The sequence below is a fragment of the Malaclemys terrapin genome, chromosome 4 (genome assembly GCF_027887155.1).
Source record: "Malaclemys terrapin pileata isolate rMalTer1 chromosome 4, rMalTer1.hap1, whole genome shotgun sequence".
NCBI lineage: Eukaryota > Metazoa > Chordata > Testudines > Emydidae > Malaclemys > Malaclemys terrapin.
Genome location: NC_071508.1, coordinates 26,083,830 through 26,106,279, shown reverse-complemented (window position 1 = coordinate 26,106,279; position 22,450 = coordinate 26,083,830). Strand labels below are relative to the sequence as shown.

The following is a 22,450-nucleotide window of genomic DNA, read 5'->3' as shown; positions in this document are numbered from 1 at the left end:
AGACCTCTGAGCTGTTCCCACAGGCCAGTGAAACGGATGTGCTGGGCTTAGGGAATTTCCCCAGTTCCCTTACCCCTCCTCATGCTGACCTGTCTGTGGGGGCTGCTGCTTGCAGCTCAGACAGGAGCATCCAGCTCTGGAGGCCTCGTCCCTGAACCACAATAAACCTCCTCAGCCCCAAAGGTTTGGCTGAACTCCAAGGCCAAGCCCTGGCTTAACCTCCAGCCCTTTGGAGCTTTGCCAAACTGTGCACTCGAGAGAAAACGTCCCAGGGGATGCCCAGGCCCTAGGGTTGAATCATGGGGGTTGGCTCTGCCCATTCTACAAAGCAGGGCCCGTGCGGATCCATCCGAGATTCCTCTGAGCAGTGTTTGGATCTAGGTTTGTAGTTCAGACCCGGCTCTGGGCTCTTCACCATCCTGGTCTGTAGAAATGACCCTAGAGGAAAAGATGGTCCCGTGGCTCAGCAACAGGCATGTGATTTTTCCCAGCACAGCGCACGCCCCTGTGTTTGCTTACGCAGCTCGCAAGGGGAAGCAAACACACCTGCCAAAGCGGTACGTGCTTCAGCTGCACACATGAAGAGTCAGGCTGTAGCCTCTCCGGTGACTGGCCTCCTAGGAAGCCCTCAGGACAGACTCGGTGGCTGCGGTGGACATGAACTCCACATTTGCAGGTCCACACATTGCTGCTTCTTTCAACAAAATCACCTGTGGCGGAAGCAGGTGCAACGCCCATCGGGACTAGTGGGCGCTTACACAGGGCTTGGGTTTGGTCTCCTGTGTCCAGTTTTATAGCCGACTCCTTCAGCGTCTCATTCCGCGCTCCTAGAGAGTCTGCCTGGCTCCGACTCTGCCATTCAGAGTGCTCCGGTTGCTACAAGAATTCACCCTTTGTTAGAGATCCTAGAGAGCAGAGGAAACTCATGCCAATGAGAAAATCTCTTTGCCCTACTGATGGCGTCACTGCTTTAAAAAACCTTGATGTCTTTCTGGTTGGAACAGGTCCAGCCCATTGTCCATGGTCTTAGCAGTGTATATGGGGCAGGGAGGCCTGGGGTCAGGGGGAGAGTAGCACCCTCTCGTTTACTTCTGCTTTTCTGTGCCAGCTAATAGGCCTGTTTGTGAAAGGCGAGTGACATCAAAGTAAATATATTAAGTTACCCCTGGGGGGTCAGATGAGTTATGAGCCCTGACTCTCTGAATCACGCTTCCATGAACGGTGGCTCCGTTTTCCTGTGTATACAAGTTTTGGGAGCACTTAAGGTGAATATTTAGAATTTGTTTTCTTGAAATCTTGCTCAACGTAACCGCGCGAGGCAAGGTGAGTGAAGCTCTCGGGGATTGGCAAGAGTCAGCTGTGAGGGATTTCAAAAGCTCATGGGATCTGCCTTCAAAGGTGCAGGGTTTGGGGGAAGGAAGGTTCCTGAATGGGAGATTGAGCTGGCAATTCCAGGAATGTGTGTCACTCAACTGGCAGCACTTTTGTTTAGAGCCAGACTAGATGGGCTGGGGCCAAAGAGATGATTTCAGGCTTTATTTAAGGTTCTGTGCAAAGAGACTGGTGCTCAGTAGTTAGTGGGGGGAAGGGAACAGGAGGGCCATAGCATCTGCCACCAGGTGCCTAGGTGATTGGAGCTGCTTTCTAGCACTTCTGCTGAAATAACAGTGAGGTGAGATTCACCTCTGCTGTAACTCCATTGATGTCATTGGGGGGTGGTCTAAGTGATGGGGTACTGGGATGGGACTCAGGAGACCTGGAGCCTATTCCCCACTCTGCCACTGACCTACCATGTGACCTTTGGCAAATCCTTTCACCACTCTGTGCCTCTGTTTCCCCACTTACCGTTTGCCTATCTCATCCATTTAAACTGTGAGCAGGGCAGGGGCTCTCTCTCACTATAGGTTTGTACAGTGCCCAGCACAATGCGGCTCCGTTCTTGACACTGTTCTAATCCAAATAATAAATAAAAGCAGGAATGCCCCATGAGTCTCTTCCTCTAATATTTATAACTTAGGTGTCTCAAGATGGACATCAAAAACAGAGTCAGCTTTTGAAAACTGTAGCCTAAATCAATGGTAGAGCTGGGAAAAGGACCCAGCAGTCTTGACCTCCAGTCTAGTGTCCTCTCCACAGGTCCAAGTGTAACCCTTCTGCCAGGTGTTTTTGGCAACAAAAAGGGTTTCCTTTTAAAATTTACAAAACACCATGGGCTCAAGCCTCACCGGTAGGGAAAACCTACAGCCAGATCTCCACTGGCTACTCTTAACAAGCACCGAGTCTGTGTATAAAACAAGGGGAAACTTTATTAAGGAGAAAAATTTGATTTTTCTTTTCACCCAAAAACTGAAATTTTTCAGGGGCCCAAACCCAAATATTTTTCAGTTTCAGCTATTTTTTTTTTCAGTTTTGAATAGTTTTCAGCTGAAACCCACCAAATTTTGACTGAAAACTATAGAATGTTCAGGTTTCCTATGAGAAATCCCTTTTTCTTCCACGCAAAAGGGGGGGAAAAAAAGTATTTAGTCAAAAAAAAGTTTAGATGGAAATTTGTTGACCAGCCCTAACAGCCAGTGCCTGATGCCCGCGCTCCCCTTGATGTGTGAGAGTGTCCCAGATCCACAGGGGATGTGAGTCTGTTACCACCCAGCAAGGGAGCCTTGACTCTTTAGTTCAAGCTGTAGTAGCTTCTGCTTTTAGCTCTGCAAGTCCCCAGTTATAATGCCAGTGTGTTGGTCAAGATGGCAGTGATCACAGACCCGCTCTGGTTGTATAATGGGACATTATGGGGGGACACTTTCCTACACCACCTGGTAACTTCCCAGCCTAGCTTCTGTAGCACAGCTGCACATCTACCTCCTGTTCACAGCTGTACTATCATGGAGCTTTACAATTCCATCTGCACCCTGGGCATGGGCTGCCCTGCCAAGCCGATTCAATGGAATAGCACTGGGAACTGCCTCCAGGACAGGCGCAGTTTTATGGAGCCACAACCGTACCTGCCTGTTCCTGTCTTGAGTTCCTGCTAACTCATTGCCCATGCTGATTTCCTGAAGGGAGAATGTCACAGGACAGTTACTGTAGGAGTGAGCCGACTCTGCACCCCTTCCTCGGGATAAATCCCCATTGACATCAGTGGGTCAAATCCTTACGTAGGCTCGTTGACGTAGTGGGATTTGCTGGGGAATGGAGTGAGTAAAATCTGGGCCTAAAACATCGTGTTTTGCCCTGGGGGGGGGGGGGGGGGGGAGAAGTAGGGGGAGGGGAGTATTTCCATTTCTGCATTTAAGTTGCCTTCTCTGGTGTAGAGGTTTGGGCATGCCCCTGGGATGCTGAGGGCCCTGGTTCAAGCCCTGCAGTGGGGAAGGGGTTTACAACATGTATCAGCTGCCTGGGAGGTCTTTGGGGTGAGGGCTAGCTCAGTGGTTTGAGCATTGGCCTGCTAAACCCAAGGTTGTGAGCCCAATACTTGAAGGGGCCATTTAGGGATCTGGGGATTGATCCTGCTTTGAGCAGGGGGTTGAACTAAATGACCTCCTGATGTGCCTTCCAACCTTGATATTCTATTGTGCCATTTGGTGCCTCCTTATTCTCATATGATAGAAGAGGGTGACCTGTCTACCTAATCTAGTCTAGGGAATTCTAGGGAACCCATCACTGGTATTTAGACACGATGAGTGAAATGCGTAAAACTTGCACAACACATAAGTCAAGCTCACACCGTATTTTACATGTTGGATTTACATGTGTCTCAGCTTTCTATTGGCCCATCTGCCCAGGAAGAATTGTGCCCCATCTTGACTAGATGACTAGGAGCTCCTGATGTAGAGTTTTAGCTACAGACTTACTCTTGATCTATGTAATAGCAAACACTGTTTTGTTACTGTTAATTGTATGGTCAGCACATGATGGACTGGTATGTTATAAAGGTTTGAGATGGAAGTCAGTCAAATCTGTCACCTTCCAATGAAGTATCTAGTCTCCTGAGAGTGAATGTGTCAGATATTAAACAGATACTAAACGGGGCCTCAGCCAGAAGCCACAGAACTTGAGAAAAGCCAAATCTGAAGCAGTTTTCTTCTGCATAAATAGGCTTGGCAGAATTCAACTTTTATTTTTGTTTATATTTTCAACAGATAATATTGATATTTAAGCAGCTTTTCAGTATTTACTGATTTCCACAGAAGTTGTTCAGACAATTATTTAATGACAATAAACATTGAGATTCAAAAAGTTAACGTTTTATAACCATTAAAACATGAATTGTCAACATCACAGGTCAAAATATGCCAAGTAAATAGCATTAAATCAAGCTCTAATTAGTCCTCAAGTTGCACTTTGCTTACTTTACTTCTCTGTAAATTTTGATTGTTGTTGATGGAAATATTTTTTTATCCATTTGTGCTTAGTGAAATTGACATTTACTGACATTGACCGATAACAAGCCGATCCTTCCAAACCTGTGTATAAAGTAGGACGTGGATTTTGCCTCCAGGTTTGGAGCGAATTCCAGGCCCTGCAGTCTTCGTCGTGACCCTTTGCCTGGCTGTTAAAAGTTCAGAGCAGGCCAAGACGTATTCCCTCTTCAACAACTCACTATCACCTCTGCAGGACAGGTGTGTGCTGCTGCCCTGGACACGATCCCCCAGCAGGGAGCAGCATGGATAATGGCTAGAACAGGACACTACTGGTCTAAAGAAATAATATTCCAAACCGCTCAGTGCCTCGGTTTCTCCAAGTGGAAATTAGGTAATAACACTTACAGGGCTGATGGAAAGCTTCATAAACCGGCTGATGCTTGAGATGCTCAGATGAAAGTTGCTATAGAAGAATATAGTATTAATTACTATGATTACATCTCTCATCCTGCTTTGTGCCCTGATATTTTCCCCCAGAGCCTGGGAGGTTATTTCTGCTTGCCATGTTAGAGCTGAGAAGCCTTTGGCAAGGGCGTATCCTCCCTCGCCAGAGCCCGGCCAGCAAAGTAGGGAGTGGTTTATGCCGTGCAAGCCACCAAAAATAACTGATCAGAGACTTCTGTCTTTCTTCTCCTTTAGTGATCTGAGCATGAACAACATTAGCGAGCTGCAACCCAGCACGTTCCATCATCTGCGCTTCCTGGAGGAGCTGTAAGTATGATGCGACTGCACAGAGCATAGCTTGTTCCGGGACGGCGTGTGGTGGAGAGGACTGTGGCTTGGGGAGGCAGCCAAAGTGACCGCAGTGGAGCTAAAATGCAAGAGGGGAATCAGGTCCTATGTGCCTAGGGGAGGTGAGAGTTACTACAGCAGATGCAGTGGCTTGACATAGTGAATTAATTCCATGCTGAGTTGCACTAGCCGTTACATTCTCCTCTCGCACCGATGGAAATCAGGAGTTGGCAGCAGACATTGCAATCCATGCAAAATCAACATGAGAGTAGCATCTGCGGTTTGGGGGCTATCCTGTCCCAGAGCAAAATAGGCCAAATCAGTAACTGCTCACACTGCTGGACGGGCTGTTTCACCTTCTGGAGATATGGGGATCTCCTAACGACCTGGACGTGGGCTGGCGAGGTGTAACTTTGATGAGGCATGTGTAAGTGCTGCCATTGAGGTGGTGTAAGTAGGCCATGGAATTCAGGAACTATCTGATTTTGCACCCATGGCGATGGGCTTCTGTTATATGCCAGCGTGAATGGCAATGTGCTCTCTGTGGCTATGCCTACACTAGGCGTGTGATGAGAACCAGCACGAATATGTGCACACGAGCAGGGAAACCACACCCCTAGCTCTTGCCGTCCACCCACCCGACCTGGCACTCTGACTACACATGCACCAGTAATATCAGTGATGCTGGCAAAATAACAAAATGAGACCATGTGCCAGTGACACACCTGGCATGGCTGGAGATGGTAGCCTGGTCTGAAAGGCTCACATTTACCCTAGTGCAACGCACCAGCATTAGGAGCTACTTAAATTCCATGTAACCCCTGAAAATAGGGCATAATGGGACAGCCCTTTGCCTGGGGCTGAATTTCACCCTGAGAAGATAATGCATTATATCACCTGACCATGAAAGAGGCCTCTATGGTTTGGTCCTGATGCCATGGCTGCTTGGAGCAGGCCAAATATTAGAGCTGATGGAAAAAAGTTGTGCCAGAAGAGTTTACTGTCAAAAAAAGGCAGCTCCATAGAAATGGAAACACTTTTATGTGATACTAAAATATTCATTTTAATATTGCATCAGGTTTATAGAGGACGTAATGTTGTATCTCTAACTATATGGTATATGTGTTGTTTTTAATATTTAATTAGACTATAAAAGTTGAAATGAAACATTTCAACACTATCATCCTTTGCATTTCCACAGCTCCTTCCACCCCAGGATCTCATATGGGGGAGCCAGTAGGATTATCCCCATTTTGCTTATGGATAAATTGAGAGCCAGAGAAGAGAATACATTTGCCCAGTGAGTCAATGGTAGATGGGGGACTAGAACCCAGGAGTTCTGGTCTGATGCACTGACTACTAGGTCACAGCCTATCACACTCACTGGTATTGTACCATTGTTTCCTTGTACTCCGCTGTCAGTTCACGTGTATCCATCTGTTGTCTTTTGTCTTAGGCTTAGATGGTTGTTTCCTTGGAGCGGGGGCTGTCATTTTGTTCTGTGTCTGTACAGCACCTAGCACATTGGGTTCTGGGTCTAGGACTGGGCTCCGAGGTGCTACCATAATACGCCCAATAAATAACATATGGCGCCTAACACAATGGGGTCTTAGTCCATGACTGGGGTGCCTAGGCACTACCATAATGTATCTAATAAATAATAATATCAAAATAAACATGTCAGAATGTTTTTTAGTTTGGGCTTTTCAGTCTGAGTAGAAAGGCCATTTTCCCCCCCAATGTCAGGATTTCCTGAGGAGCAGAAATTCCAGTTCCAGACCATCTCTCTGGCACAGGCTGCCCCAAATGTGGCACCAGCCACTAATCAGGGCCAGGGCCCTGGCCCACTGGGGGTCCTTGGGCAAATGGGCACCCTGTGCCCCAACCTGCTCTGCCTGCCTACCCAGAACTCCTGCCATGAAGTGGGTTTCATAGAATATCAGGGTTGGAAGGGACCTCAGGAGGTCATCTAGTCCAACCCCCTGCTCAAAGCAGGACCAATCCCCAGACAGATTTTTGCCCCAGTTCCCTAGATGGCCCCCTCAAGGATTAAACTCACAACCCTGGGTTTAGTAAGCCAATGCTCAAACCACTGAGCTATCCCTACCACCCAAGGGCTTGTTCTGCTCCTCCTGCCCACTTGCTGCTCCTACCAGGGAGTGCGGGAAGCCCCCGCGCCCTGACCCCACTCCCTGGCTCGAGCACCGGGCGGGCAGGGGAAGCCTCCATGCCCCGACCCTGCTCTCCGGCAGGAGCGCGGGGAGGGCAGAGGGGACGGCAGGCAGGGGTAGGGAGGGGGCCCCACTTGCTCTGGCCCAGGGCTCCACAAAACATTAATTCGCCTCTGCGTGGCACTCCCTGAGAGCAGGCAGAGCTGGCTCTTAGCTGCACCGCCTTTCATGCTTCCCAGCACGTGTTCACACTTGTGATGGCAGCTTACTGGCCCCAATTCAGCAATGTTGGTGTAAGACAGTGTAATGGTGATGAGACACATGTAAGCTATGCCCTGATCTTGCCGCTGATCTGCTGTCTCAGAGGAAGCAGGGGAGAACAACACCTTGCTGCTCTGAGCCTTTGTGCTTTTGAATTGTGTGCTGCACTCAGACACCACAGGACCAGGCGTTGTATTAGGGCTGGCAGGCGTGGGGTTCTTGCCACCAGCTAACCAGGACAGAGGGGTTGGCTGCAGGCTGCTATTCTAGGCTGGGCTGGGAACAGCGAGTAGAGGGCAGAGTTTGTGGACGGAGAAGGAGAGCAGGAGGGTAAAGGGAGATCCCCTGTGAGCAGCTGGGCGGAAGGCTGTGTGTGTGCTTAGGGAGAATCTCTCTCTCTCTCTCTCTCTCTCTCTCACACACACACACACACACACACAGACACACTTATTGGTGAGCAGATAGCATTGCCTAAAGGTTAACCAATCTGAGGACAGAGCAAAGCTTCAACATCTTTTATTTATTTTTTCAAAGCCTCATAATTTTCAAATCAGTCTCGTGGTTATTTTGGAACGGACTGCTCTTGTTATCTGCCAGGGCTGGTGATGACTGGCCAATGTACTAAATGGGAATAAGGAAAGCGAAGGGGGTGGAGAAGATGGCACATAGATCTGTGCGGTCATAGAGTCTAAGGGCAAAAGAGACCATTATGATCACCTTGTCTGACCTCCAGCATAACACAGGCCAGAGACCCTCACCTAGGGATTCCTGCATCAAACCCAATTACTTCGGGTTGAGCTGAGCAAGAGGTGCCCAGTCTTGATTTAAAGACTTCAAGTGATGGAAAATCCACCACACCTGTTGGCAATTTGTCCCAGTGGTCAATTCCCCTCGGTTAAAAATGTGGGTCTTATTTCAGGTCTGAATGTATCTAGTTTAGCTTCCAGCCACTGGTTCATGTTCAACGTTTGTCTGCTACATTCAAGAACCCTCTTATATTGGAAACCTCTTCCCCTTGTAGGCACTAATAGGCCAGGATGAAGTCACTTCTTAACCTTCTCTTGGGTAAGCTTGAAGTTCGAGCTTCTTAAGTGTTCTGCTATGAGGCAGGTTCTCCAGACCTTGATTCCTTCTTGCTGCTCTTTCCTGAACCCTTTCCAGTTTTTCAACATCCTATTTAAAGTGTGGATGCCAGAACTGGACACAGTATTTCAATCTGTGTCCCAAGGTAATACTGTTTTCCCACTTCTACTCAGTATTCCCCTTGCTAGGCAATTAATGGTTGCCAGGGCCGCCCCAAGCAGCCAAAACAAAAAACAAACAAACAAACAAAAGCCGCGATCGCGATCTGCGGTGGCAATTCGGCAGGAGGTCCTTCGCTCCCAGGCAGAGTGAGGGACCATCCGCCGAATTGCTGCCGAATACCTGGACGTGCCGCCCCTCTCCGGAGCGGCCACCCCAAGCACCTGCTTGAGAAGCAGGTGCCTGGAGCCGGCCCTGATGGTTGCCTAGCTGACAGTGATCATGACCTGACTCCATGTGTCATGTGCAAAAAGAAGAGAGAGAGAGTAGTAAATTAATAATTTGCACAATTAGCTTTCCGCAGCTCCCATTGGCTGGGAACAGCAAACGGCGGCCAATGGGAGCTGTGAGCAGCCGTGTCTGTGGATTGTCAATGTAAACAAACTGTCTCATGGCCCGCCAGCAAATTACCCTGATGGGTCGCGTGCGGCACATGGGCCGCAGGTTGCCCACTACTGCTCTAGAGGCTTTTAACCCTGCTGATGACCCAGGTGGGTGTCAATATGATGCCACATGATGGAATTTCTGTTTGTTCAGTTTGGTTTTATAAAAATCTAGGAAATTAAATAGACAAAAACTATTTTAAAAGAATATGAAGGTTGCAAAGTCCAGTACTCTGGAGTTAGGAAATACCAGAACAGGATGTTGGTGCATCACCAGTGCACCATCAGCACCAGTCGAGTCTTGCCTACCACCTCCAGAACCCCATCCAATCTTGCAGTTTGCTTCCTCACCCCATTCTGCTGTCCTTCTGTCCCGTGCAGAACGTTCTGTCCTCCCTTCTTACCAGAATGTCCTGTTTGAAGATTGTCCGTCTTCTTTGGACAGTTAGAGATCTTCTCTTCGGCATATTTGATGTCCTTGTGAATGGGGCTGAACATCCATCCTTGAGCGTATTTTATGCACTACCCTATTCCTTCCCTCCGATGAACTCTTCAGAGATTTTCCCTAAGTACCTGACAGCAATTGTATAGGCAGACATGTGATAAGAGGGAAGGTCCCCTCATGGATCAGTAACTGGTTAAAAGATAGGAAACAAAGGATAGGACTAAATGGTCAGTTTTCACAATGGAGAGAGGTAAATAGCGAGGTCCCCCCAGGATCTGTGTTGGGACCAGTGCTGGTCAGTATATTCACATATGATCTGGAAAAGGGGGTGAACAATGAGGTGGCAAAGTTAGCAGATGATACAAAATTACTCAAGATAGTTAAGTCCAAAGCTGACTTTGAAGAGTTATAAAGGAATCTCACAAAACTGGGTGACTGGGCAACACAATGGCAGTTGAAATTCATTGCTGATAAATGCAAAGTATTGCACATTGGATAACATAATCCCAATCCGACTGGGGCTGGTGCTAGGTGCTTCAGAGGGCAATTATCAAGCGTTCCATCCCCTGTCCTCCAGTCCCAGCTTCTGGCAGTCAGAAGTTTAGGGACATCCAGAGCATGGGGTGCATCTCTGCCCCTCTTGGCTAATAGCCATTAATGGACATATCCTCCTTGAACTTCTCTAGCGCTTTTTTGAACCCAGTTATATTTTTGGCCTTCACAACATCCCTTGGCAATGAGTTCCACAGGTTGACTGTGTGTTGTGTGAGGAAGTACTTCCTTATGGATGTTTAAAACCTGCTGCCTATTAATTTCATTGGGTGACCCCTGGGGTTCTTGTGTTATGTGAACAGGTAAATAATCCTTCCCTTTCACTTTCTCTACACCATTCATGATTTTATTCACTTCTATCATATCCTTCCTTAGTCTTCTCTTTACTAAGATGAACAGTCCCAGTCAAGTGGAAGCTGTTCCATTCCCCTAATCATTCTGGGGACATTTGGGGGCATTTTTGTTGCCCTTCTCTGCACCTTTTCAAATTCTAATATATATTTTTTTAGATGGGGTGACCAGATCTGCACACAGTATTCAAGGTGTAGATGTACCATGGATTTATATAGTAGCATTATGATAGTTTTTGTCTTATTATCTATCTCTTTCCTAATGGTTCCTAACATTCTGTTTGCTTTTTTGACTGCCACTGCACATTGAGTGGATGTTTTCAGGGAACTATCCACAATGACTCCAAGATCTCTTTCTTGAGTGTTAACAGCTAACTGAGACCCCATCATTTTGTATGTATAGTTGGGATTTTGATTTCCAATGGACATTATTTTACGTTGATCAACATTGAATTTCATCTGCCATTTTGTTGCCCAGTCACCCAGTTTGGTGAGATCCCTTTGTAGCTCTTCATAGTCAGCTTTGGACTTAACTATCTTGAGTAATTTTGCATCTGCAAATTTTGCCACCTCACTGTTCACCCCCTTTTCCAGATCATTTATGAATATGTTCAACAGCACTAGTCCCCACTATTTACCTCCCTCCACTGTGAAAACTGACCATTTATTCTTACCCTTTGTTTCCTTTTTTATCCAGTTGCTGACTGGCAGCAGTGGAAGGATCATTTATCACTAGGGATCAAGGAAGGCTTTGTGGTTACGGCACAGCACTGGGAGTCAGGAGCTCGGTTCCTGGCTCAGCCATTAACACTCACTGTGTGGTCTTGGGCGAGTCACTTTCCCCTTCCATGCCTCAGTTTCCCCACCTGTAAAATGAGATAATGATACTCAGACATGTGCTGTGAGCTGTAACTCATTAATATTTCACTCGGGGCTCTTCGGAAGACAGGTGTTACAAATGCAATCAGGGATATAGCCCCAGGGGGCTCCCAGGCAAAGCAGATGCTCAGCTTCACCAGACTTTGAAGAAGCAATGTATCCAGAGACTCCCTTCCCAGGATGGCTCTCTGACAGCTGTCTGTCAGGCCATTTGACTGCATTCTTGGCACCCCCTGCTGCCTGCTCTCTCCATCCCCGCCCTGCCTCGAGCTTTGGAGTGGGAAAATATCAAACTGCGTTCAATGCTGGCAACAAAGTGTGGGGAACATGTACAGTCCCCACACAGGCATTGGCTAGCTCTGCCTGCCAAGAAAGACGGCTCCAGTTCTCTGGGAAAGGGGTCTCCAGAAATAGGGGCCTGGCGGTTAGCATCTTTTCTTTTCTTTTCTTTTCTTTTCTTTTCTTTCAGCTGATTAAAATTGCTAATAAATCCCACTTAATGCAGCCTGAAGCCAGGAGCCAAGCGAGACAAGGGCAATCGGCACAGAAGCGATAGAAAGGGAATTTTGAATGCTGGTCTAGGAATACGAACATGTTGAAATGTGTTCCCCAGCAAGGATTTCTGTTACTGTGCTTCGAACCCCGGTGTCCCCCACGGCCGTTCACCTCGCACCTTCTCAGTTCGGGGCACGTGTGGCCGGTTCCCAACCGCTAGGTCTCCTCCTGGCAGAGCAGGGCCTGTTATCATGGGGATTGTGCTTTGTGTGCAGAGGCTGGAGTAGGGTTACCATTCGTCCGGATTCTGCCGGACATGTCCAGCTTTTTTGAGTTAAAAATAGCGCCCGGGGGGAATTTGTAAATGTCCGGATTTCCCCCCCTGCAGAGCGCGCGCGGCTCACAGGGTAGCCGGCCGGATCGTGCCACTCGCACAGGCTCCGGCAGCCAGAGCCCCTCCTCAACTTCCCCTTCCTCTCCCCTGCAGCTGAGCTCACTCCCCTCCTCTCTCTCCCTCCCTCCCTCTCCCTGCATTCGCAGATTGCCGGCTGGCCGTTCGCCTCGGGCCTCTGGCAGTCTGGAGCTCCGCCCCCTGCTCCCCTCCCCCTGCTGCCGAGTGCGCTGCTCCGCAGCACTCTGTTCTGAGCGGCACGGTAAGGGGACCAGGGGGTCAGAGAAGCGGCAGGGAGGTTCTGGAGGGGGCAGTCAAGAGACAGGGAGCAGGGGGAGGGTTGGATGGGTCAGGAGATCGGGGGGGGGCTGTCTGGGGGTTGGGGGTGTAAGGTTTTGGGCAGTCAGAGTAAAGATGGGGAAGTCTCAGGAGGGGGCAGTTAGGGGACAAGGAGTGGGGGGGAGTTCTGGGGGAGGCTGTCAGGGGGCAGGAGTGGGGGGAGGGATCGGAGCAGTCAGGGGACAGGGAGCAGAGGGGTTTAGATGGGTCGGGAGTTCTGGGGGGGGGGCTGTCAGGGGGTGGGGAGTGGTTGGATGGGGCGTGGGAGTCCCTGGTGTCTGTCTGGGGGTGGGGGTGTGGATAATGGTTGGGGCAGTCAGGGGACAGGTAGGGGGTAGAGTCCTAGGGGGCCAGTTAGGATGGGGGGAACGTCTCAGGAGGGGGCAGTCAGGGGACAAGGAGCAGGGAGGCTTAGGTAGGGGGTGGAGTCCTGGGGGGCAGTTAGGGGCAGGGGTCCCAGGAGGGGGCAGTCAGGGGACAAGGAGTGGGGGGAGGGTTGGGGGTTCTGAGGGGGCGGGAAGTGGGAGGGAGTGGAAGGGGCAGGGGCGGGGCTAGGGCAGGACAGGGGCGGGCCTAGGGCGGGGCTCCTCCCGTCCTCTTTTTTGATTGTTGAAATATGGTAACCCTAGGCTGGAGTATCACCAGAGGGCACCAGTCAGGGGTCAGGGCCCCACTGCATCATGCGTGAGCCAGAAAAGGATGCAGACAGACAAGGTGCAACAAATGCAGGCAACAAATAACAGGAGGAGGTGGGGAAGGGCGGATGCCTGTGAAGCTGGTGGGTTACCACACAGCCACCAACTAGCCTAAGGGCCTGCTACCCTGCTGGTGTCTGCAGGGGACAGCAACGTTCTGGGATCTCAGCAGGGGAAGGTGGAGCATCTCGCCCCATCTCTCTCTCTTGCAAGTGGGGTGGAGGGGCCAGAGCCCTGCTCCCTGGGACAGGGCAGTTGTGTGCCATGGGTAGGGTGACCAGATCACCACACTAAAATATCAGGACACATTGGGGTGCCATCAGCCCCGCCCACATTCCACCCCTGCTCCTCTCCCACACTCTGCCCCAGGTCCCATCCCCTCCCCACTTGGCCCCCCTACTGTGCCCTTCTTCATCCCCCAGCCTGCCGCTGGCTTGCTGCATCCCTCCTCAGTCCCCCACCCACCTTTCGCCTTCTCACCCGCTCGCCTCTTCATGCTCCCGCCCACCATTCACACCTACAGCACAGACTTCCCCTCTGCCAGATGGGTGCTTGCCCACCCCCTGCCGCTTCCCGCCCCTGCACTGCCCTCGCCCCGCGCCCATTCCACCCCCTTCCCCCAAGTCCCCTCCCCTGGCCTGCCTCTTCTCTGCCTCCTCCCCTGAGTGTGACGCGTCCCCGCTCCTCCCCCTCCCTCCTGGAAAGCGCTAAGCACCGCCAAACAGCTGTTAGGCGGCTGGAAGCACTAGAGGAGGGGAGGAGCGGTGACACAGTGCACTGGGGGCGGAGAAGGAGATGAGGAGTGGGGAGCTTGGCTGCAATTTTTCCCCGTGGGTGCTCCAGCCACGGAGCACCCACGGGGTCAGCGCCTCCCTCCCGCTCGCCTCCTTACCCGAATATTGGGACAAATGGGGTCCCAATCGTATATTGATCAGGATGCAGGACAAAGGGTTAAATATCAGGACAGTCCCGATTTTATCGGGACATCTGATCACCCTAGCCATGGGGACAGTGAGATTTACTGTGGCATATGGAGGCTGTATTATATGGGGCTGTCACAGAGTGGTACCCTGAGGGTCCTTTCCAGCTCAGTGACTGCCCACAACCGCTCCAGGTCTTCTCGACCTTCACGGTGCTTTGTTATGAACTATATTCACAATCCAGAGCCAGCTTCTCCACTTGCTTCTGGGCAAGGGTACGGTAGTCCTAGCAGCAGCCAGTCCTGCCAACTTCTGCCTTCCTTCCGGCTGCCTGCCAGCATTTCCTTCCTGTTTGCTTATACAGGCCTACCAGCCGGGGACACTTCCACCCCATTAGCCTCTCAGCTGTATCGTCCCTCAGTTAATGGGTCACCTCTGCCAACAGCCTGTCTTTCAATCCGCGCTCACTTCATACAACAGGTGGGGAACTGAGTGACAGGCTGCTGAGTCAGTGCATCCCACTACAGGGGCCCTGACTCATCTCTGACCCAGCCACCCAAGGTTACGAGGCATTGCCTTTACCGGGACCCAGTGCATTATGGGGGCCTGACATTTCTGTGGCATGGCGATACCGTATTATGGGGCGTTAGCATTCCTATGACGCAGCTGCACTGCATTGAGGGGCAATAACCTTTCTGTGACGTAGTCCGACCCACTAACATGTCTTTGATTTAGCTGGGCTGCAACCTGGCGCACTGACATTTCTATGACATAGTGGTGCATAGGTCCTCGATACTTCTCTGAGCCAGCAGCGTGACGCTCGAGGGGACACTGCAGTGGGTGTGAGCTGTGTTGTGGGGTGCTGGGGTTTCCGGGACGTATCAGCACAGCGTTGTTGGACACTGACGTTTCTGTGAAAAAGCAGCGCTGCAGGATAGGTCCATCCCATTTCTGTGTGACAGGGTCGATTCTTATTGTGGGCGCTGACAGTTCTGCGACCCAGCAGTCCCGCGTGACGGGTTGTTGATATTTAAGTGACAGCAATGCTGCCTTATGGGGCACGGACGTTTCTGAGCGATGGTATTGGCATGGCATTAAGCAGTGCCGTGTTATGGGCCACTGCTATTTGTAGGAAAACCCGGTGGTGTATTATGGGGCATTCTGACACGTATACTGTTGCTGCATTTTGGGGTATGTAGATTTTTGTGTCATAGTGGTGTTGCCTTATGGCAGGTGTTCTCAACCTTTTTCTTTCTAACCCCCCTTCTCCCCCTCTCCCCCCCAGTATCCTGTAAAAACTCCACGGCCTCTTTGTGCCAGAACAACTATTTTTCTGCATATCAAAGCCAGGGCCAGCGTTAGGGGTTAGCAAGCAGGGTAACTGCCCAGGGGCCCCACAGCACAGGGGGTGCCGTGTAGCTAAGTTGCTCAAGCTTCAGCTTCAGCCTCCAGTGGCAGGGCCCTGGGCTTCAGCCCCAGACCATGGGGCTCCGGCTTTCTGATCCCAGCAAGTCTGATGCTGGCCCTGCTTAGCAGACCCCCCTGAAACCTGCTCATGGCCCCCAAGGGGGCCTTGGAGCCCTGGTTGAGAACCACTGCCTTATGGGACTTTGACATTTCAGTGCCATAGCAGTGTTGTGCTATCGGGTCACTAACATCCATAGGTGCTGGAACTAGGGGTGCTGCACTCCCTGGCTTGAAGTGGTTTCCATCATATTCAGGGTTGACAGTTTGGTTCAATGGCTCTCAGCACCCCCACTGTACAAATTGTTCCAGCGCCCCTGCTAACACCTCTCTGACATAGCAGCACTGCATTATGGGGGCACTGAAGTTTCTGGATCTAATCCTGCTTTAGTGCAGGGGGCAGGACTAGATGCCCTCTAGAGTCCCTTCCCGCCCCACATTTCTATGAATCTATGATGACGATGATGCTTGTAGTGGGGCGGCTGCCCCAATCCAGGAGAGCAGGGGTTAAAAGCAGCCCTTGGAGAGGGCTGTGGCTGGGACCCAATTAGAAAAGGGATTAAGAGCAGCTGAGGGAGGCTGGCTTGGTAACTGGCCACAGGTGTGGCCAGCTCAATCAAGGCACAACTGGCCCTGATAAGAAGGCTGTGAGTTAGCAGCTCAGAGTCTCACTCCAGTCTCGGAGTGGGAAGGACATAGCTGCCTGGGAGCTCAGGGTACCCGAAGCAGAGCAGAGCAATTCTGCGGAAGGGCAAGAGGTGCTGGGGAGCTGTAGCTGAGGCCTTGCTGAAGGCCAAAGGAGGTACTAGGGCTGCAGGGAGACAAGTGGGCCCAGAAAGGCAGCAGGTCCAACCCCCTTGCCAGTGATGAGTGGCCTGTACAGACTGCAGTTTGCCCCAGAGAAAAGGGGCTAGATGATGACTGGCAGTAACCACTGAGGTAAGGTGGGTATAGAGGATTGGGGGATTCCCCGGGAGGGGAGATGCAGAGTGTGGGGGTACTGCTGTGGGCAGAACTCCAAGGCAAAGGGTACCGGGGTATGGAAGGGACATGGGCCTGAGGAAGGAGAAACACCGGCCAGCAGGAGACGCTCTGAGTGCTGGAATTGAGCTAATTCCTGGACTGATCAGCAGGAGGTGCCATGACGGTGAGTCAGCAGTCTCTTACAATGCTTTTGCATAATTTGGATACAAAACTAGGGTTACCATATCTAATAAATAAAAAAAGAGGACCCTCCACGGGCCCTGGCCCTGCCCATTTCCCCACCCCTAGCCTTGCCCTAACTCCGCCCCTTCCCTGCCCTAACTCCGCCCCCTCCTCCCTCCCACTCCCAGCCAGGGGGAAAGGGCTGCCCCAGCGCTACCAGCTTCAGGGTTTGCCGGGCAGCCCCCAGACCCTGCGCCCCTGGCCGGCTCTTCCCCAGCGCAGCTGGAGCCTGGGAGGGGAAGTGCCCAGCGCAGGGTCTGGAAGCTGCCCGGCAAACCGTGAAGCCGGTAGCACTCGGGCTTTGGGCAGCCCCTATGCCTCCAGACCCTGCACCCCCAGCCGGGCACTTCCCCTCCCGGGCTCCGGCGGCGCAGGGTCTGGAGGCATGGGGGCTGCCCAAAGCCGGTAGCGCTCGGGCAGCCCGGCTCTTAAACAGAGCCGAAGAGTCGGGGAGGAGCAGAGCTGCCATTTTCCCGGACATGTTCGGCTTTTTGGCAATTCCCCCCGGAAGGGGGTTTGACTGCCGAAAAGCTGGACATGTCTGGGAAAAAGAGGACATATGGTAACCCTATAAAACCAATCAGAGATTGGTTCTGCGTTATGGTTCATTCACGTTTCTGTGATGCAGCGGCTCTGCATTCCGGTGTATTGTCATTTCTCTGACCTTGTGGCATTGCTTGACGGGGCATTGACATAGCAATGCTGAGTTACGGGGCATTGCTATTTCTGTGCCAGAGAGGAACTGCGCTCTTTGGATACTGACATTCCTGGATAGCCACTCTGTCATGTTTTATTAAAACGTCTGTGCCTTGGCAGTGCTGCGTTATGGGGTCCTGACATTGGTATAGCCTAGAGTCATCGCCTTGTTCGGCATTCAGATTTCTGTGAGATAGCGGTGCTGCATTAAGGAACATTTCTTAGATGTATAGATTGTATTCCAAGATTTGAAGGCTAGAAGTGACTACTGTGATTGTCTAGTCGGATCTCCTGAATAACAAGTTCAATAGCTGTACTCTGTTTCATACAGAGGCACTTATCAGGGCACAGAAATGGGGAGCATGGGGGCCATGGCCCTCATCACTTTTTACCAGCTGTTAGGGCGAGCGACAGGGGACAGGCCTTGTGTGAAAAGGGTGGCACGGGAGCGGGGATCCGGGGGAAGAGGCGAGGCAGGGGCCTTGCAGGAAGGTGTGGGGCCTCAGGAAGAAGGGGAAGCACAAGAGTGGTGACTTGGGGAGAGGGGTGATGTGAGGGTGGGGACTCGGGGGAGGGGGGGGGCAGGATTACTGTTTGGGTGCCAGTGGCCCCCCACACTTTTTGGGAGCTTCCACCTTTTCTTGAACTTACAGGCTGTGATCAAGTCACCCTTTATTCTTCTTTAAGTGAAACAGAACTCATGGAGCTCAAAGCATGTGATTTTATTTGTAATTTTAAGACCAGAAGGTGTCATTAGAGCATCTTGTCTCATCTCCTGTGTATCGCAGGCCATTACATTTCACCCCGTTCCTGCTGTACTGAGCCCAATATCTGGCACTTGGCTAAAACATCTTCCAGAAAGGCATGCAGTCTTGATTTGAAGATCGCCAGATCCACTTTCCTTGATAGCTTGTTCCAATGATTCATCAGCCTCCCTGTTAAAAAAAAATGTGAGTCTAATTTAAATTTTGCCTGGCTTCAGCTTCTGGCCATCAGTTTTTGTTCTGCCTTCCTCTTCTAGGTCAAAGACCCCCCCTTAGTATCCATTATCTTCTCTCCAGGAGGAGACTTATGCACTGTGATGAAGTCACATCTCAAACTTCTTTTTGATAAACTGAGCAGATTGAGTGCTATCTGGCAGGCATTTTCTCCAGCCCCCAAATAACTTTGGCTCTTTTCTGCACCCTCTCCAAATTTTCAACAGCCTTTTAAAAATGTGGACACCAGAACTGGACACAGTGTTCTAATACCAGTCTCACCAATGCCATTTACAGAGGAAAAATCACCTCCTTCCTCAAAAGTCCCCTGCTTATCCAGCCAAGAATTGCATCCGTGCTTTTTGCCACAACATCACACTAGGCGCTTTGTTTAGTTGTTTGTCCCCCATAATCCTTCTCAATCCCTGCTTTCCAGGACACAGCACTCCATTCCATAGGTCTGGTCTGCATCCCTTATTCCTAGATGGATAACTTTTCATCTGGCTGCATTAAAACACATTTTGTGCCAATGGGCCCAGCCTACCAAGTGATCCAGAGCGCTCTGACTGCCCTGTCCTCGTCACTTTCTGCTCTGCCAATTATTGTTTCATTTGCCAATTTTATCAACCACAATTTGACATTTACTTCCAGATCACTGCCAAAAGTGCTGAATGGGATCAGACCTAGTACTGATCTCTGCAGAACCCCACTAGAAACTACTCTCCTGCGATGAAAATTCCCCCTTGACAACTATTTTTTGAGATCTGTCAATTACCTAGTTCATAACCAATTTAATGTGTGCTTCATTGATATTGTGCAATGTTCATTTTTTAAATCAAAATGTTGTGTGGTACTAATCAGATGCCTTATAAAAATCTCAGTATATTATATCTCTGCAGTTACCATAACCCCATGTTGACTGTCACTGCTTCTATTCCTATTCTTTAATATTTTATCACTTGAATCCTGTATCAGCTTTTCCACTCTATTCTCCAGGTCATCCTGCTTGTCCTTACTGAATATTGGCACGACATTAGCATTGTTCCAGTCTTCTGCAATTTCCCTGGTATTCAAAGAATTATTAAAAATTAATACCAGTGGGCATGAGATCGCCTCAGCCAACATTTTTAGGACTCCTGGGGGCAAGTTTTCCAGACCCACTGATTTTTAAAAAAATGTTTATCCCTAGCAGATGTTGTTCAGAATCGTCTTCAGTTAGTAGTGTACTGGAAAGTACTCAATCACCTTAATATGATACAAGCACATTATCCTGCTTCCTTCCAAATACAGAATGGAAATACTTATTGAACACTTCTACCCTTTCTGCATTATTAGTAACAATTTTATGAACTAACAATGTGCCAATACCATTGCTAGGATTTCTTTTGTTCCTAGTATACTTTAAAAAATCGTTGTTTTCCTTACTGGCCCTGCCAGCCATAGTGGTTTCCCTGATGTCTTTAGCTTCCCTTATCAATTTTCTGTACTTCATAACTTCTAATTTGTAGTGATTGCTCTCTATTTCCACTCTTTTCCATTTGTTATGTTGCTTTTTTGTTTCTAACCACTGCCTTCACTTTGCCACTGAACCAGGATGGTTTGCAGTGTAGATGTCTTGGCTGGGGCTGGAGCCTGGGTTCTGGGATCCTTGCAGGATCTCAGAGCCCATGCTGCAGCCCAAGCATCTACACTGCAATTTTATAGCCGAGTGAGCCTGAGTCAGCTGACCCTGGCCATCTGTGGCTGTGCAGCGGGTGTTTTATGACCATGTAGATGTACCCATAGCGTGCATCTGTTGTGCTTCTCACACACATGCACATACAGCTCTCTCAAACAATACCCACCCCCCTGCATTGGTATTCATCCCCTACTCAAATCCCTCCACCCACATATCTCAGATTTCTAGCCAGCCTTGCATGTGGCCTGAGCTTTGGGTGGTGCCTCCTGTGTTTCATCTGTCTCCTCCATAAAGGAGCTTAATTGCTTTTTACATGTATCCTGGATGAAGCATGGCTATTATGTCTACTAGCTTCAAGGAGGTTTTTACCCAGCCCTGAGCATAACAATATACGGCCATTGACATTTCTGTGACATAGTGAGGGCACTGACACTTCTGCAGCAGCTTCAAATAAATCTGAAACCAGGGCATTTTAGGGAGTGCATTTTCCCTACCTATAGGCTTCAGTTTACCTCAGATGGTGGCTAGCTCATTTGCTGCCCCTTTGTGCAAAAGGGAATTTCTCACTTTCATTTACTCTGATAGAACTTTACATTGTGCCACACAGCATTTTTTACCCACAATGCACTGTTCCATTTGGGAAATTGCAAAATGTGAATCTGGATGATTTGCCAACACATTAGGGATTGGATGAATTTCCCCTTCCGTGGGATAAAATGGATTTGAGATTTGCACAGGATTTGAACTACTCATCTCCTGCTTTTATCCTTGACAGCCACTGCCTCTTAGTCTCTCACTGTGACCCATAATGGTGGAAAATCACCTTAGCCAGATGTTTCTGTTTAGATGATCGACAGTGATATCGTTAACAATATTGATATTTAACTTTTCAACATTAGGTTTCAAAGTCAACAGCAGATTGAAAAGCATGGGTCACTAAAACCCCTCAGAACTGTTGTGTCAGGCTCTCTGCAGACTCAGGCATGCATCGTAGCCAGAATTTTCAAAAGAGCTTAGCACCTACAGTCAAGGCCAGACTTTCAAAAGACTTCAGCTCCCATTGATCACCACAGTAAATGACCAGATTTTCACAAGTGCTCCGCAATTTGGGTGCACATTGGACGCTGAGCTTTTATAAAAATCTAGGCCCCAGTTATGAGTGCTAAGCAACTGAATATTTGGCTCTGAGCAACAATGGTGCAAATATAAATGACTGTGGACCTGATTCTACGTCACACAAATTGCACTGCTCTGGCAGTGGGAAGGGGCTTTAGTGTAGAAGTTACATCTGCTCCGAGTTCCCTTTATGGTACCAGGGAAGGATTCTGCCTCCCAGCTCTTCCTCTTTTACAATACTGCAACAACGCATAGGGTGATAAAAGCCCCTGAGATACATGGAGAATTCCCCCAGCAGTCACCCCAGAGCAAAGCAAAGAGGCCTTAATGTAAATGGAACCAGGCCCTTCATGCTAATCTGGAATTTTCCCACTAAATATATTTTTGTTGGGAAATGCCAATTCGTCAAAACAGAACCATCTCACATGAAAGGGTCAGACAAACTTCCCATCTTTCAAAAACATTTGGAAAAAACAAGTTTTGAAATTGTCAGTGTGACAGGTTGGGTCACAGACTCCCTTGGGACTGTCACCTGATGTGCTGAAACTACCTTTGAGCCCGTTTTCCCCACCAGCTTGGGACTCTAGAACCCTGTCTTGTTGAGCCAGACACGCTACTCTTCTGCAATACAGACCAAGGGTCTGAAGTACACCCCAAAGCTGCAGGCTTTAACTGAAAACCACTCAGCAGGTATTCCTGTCTCCAGCACCCAGCTCCCAATGGGATTAACACCCCAAATAAATCAATGTTTTACTCTGTATAAAGCTTATACAGGGTAAACTCATAAATTGTCCACCCTCTATAACACTGAGAAATATGCACAGCTGTCTGCTCCCCCAGGTATTAATCACTTATTCTGGGTTAATTAATAAACAAAAGTGATTTTATTCAGTATAAAAAGTAGGATTTATGTGGTTTCAAATAATAGAACAAATTAAGTTACCAAGTAAAATAAAACAAAACACGCATGTCTAAGCCCT

At 49.5% G+C, this 22,450-nt stretch overlaps 1 protein-coding gene across 1 annotated transcript in view; it reads left to right on the top strand.

The window, feature by feature from the left end:
* LGR6 (leucine rich repeat containing G protein-coupled receptor 6) overlaps positions 1-22,450 on the top strand; it is a 216,083-nt gene that overhangs the window by 62,523 nt on the left and 131,110 nt on the right. Inside the window, exon 2 of the mRNA XM_054024751.1 lies at positions 5,058-5,129. Coding sequence (XP_053880726.1) covers positions 5,058-5,129 — 72 coding nt within the window. The remainder of the gene's footprint in view (positions 1-5,057; positions 5,130-22,450) is intronic.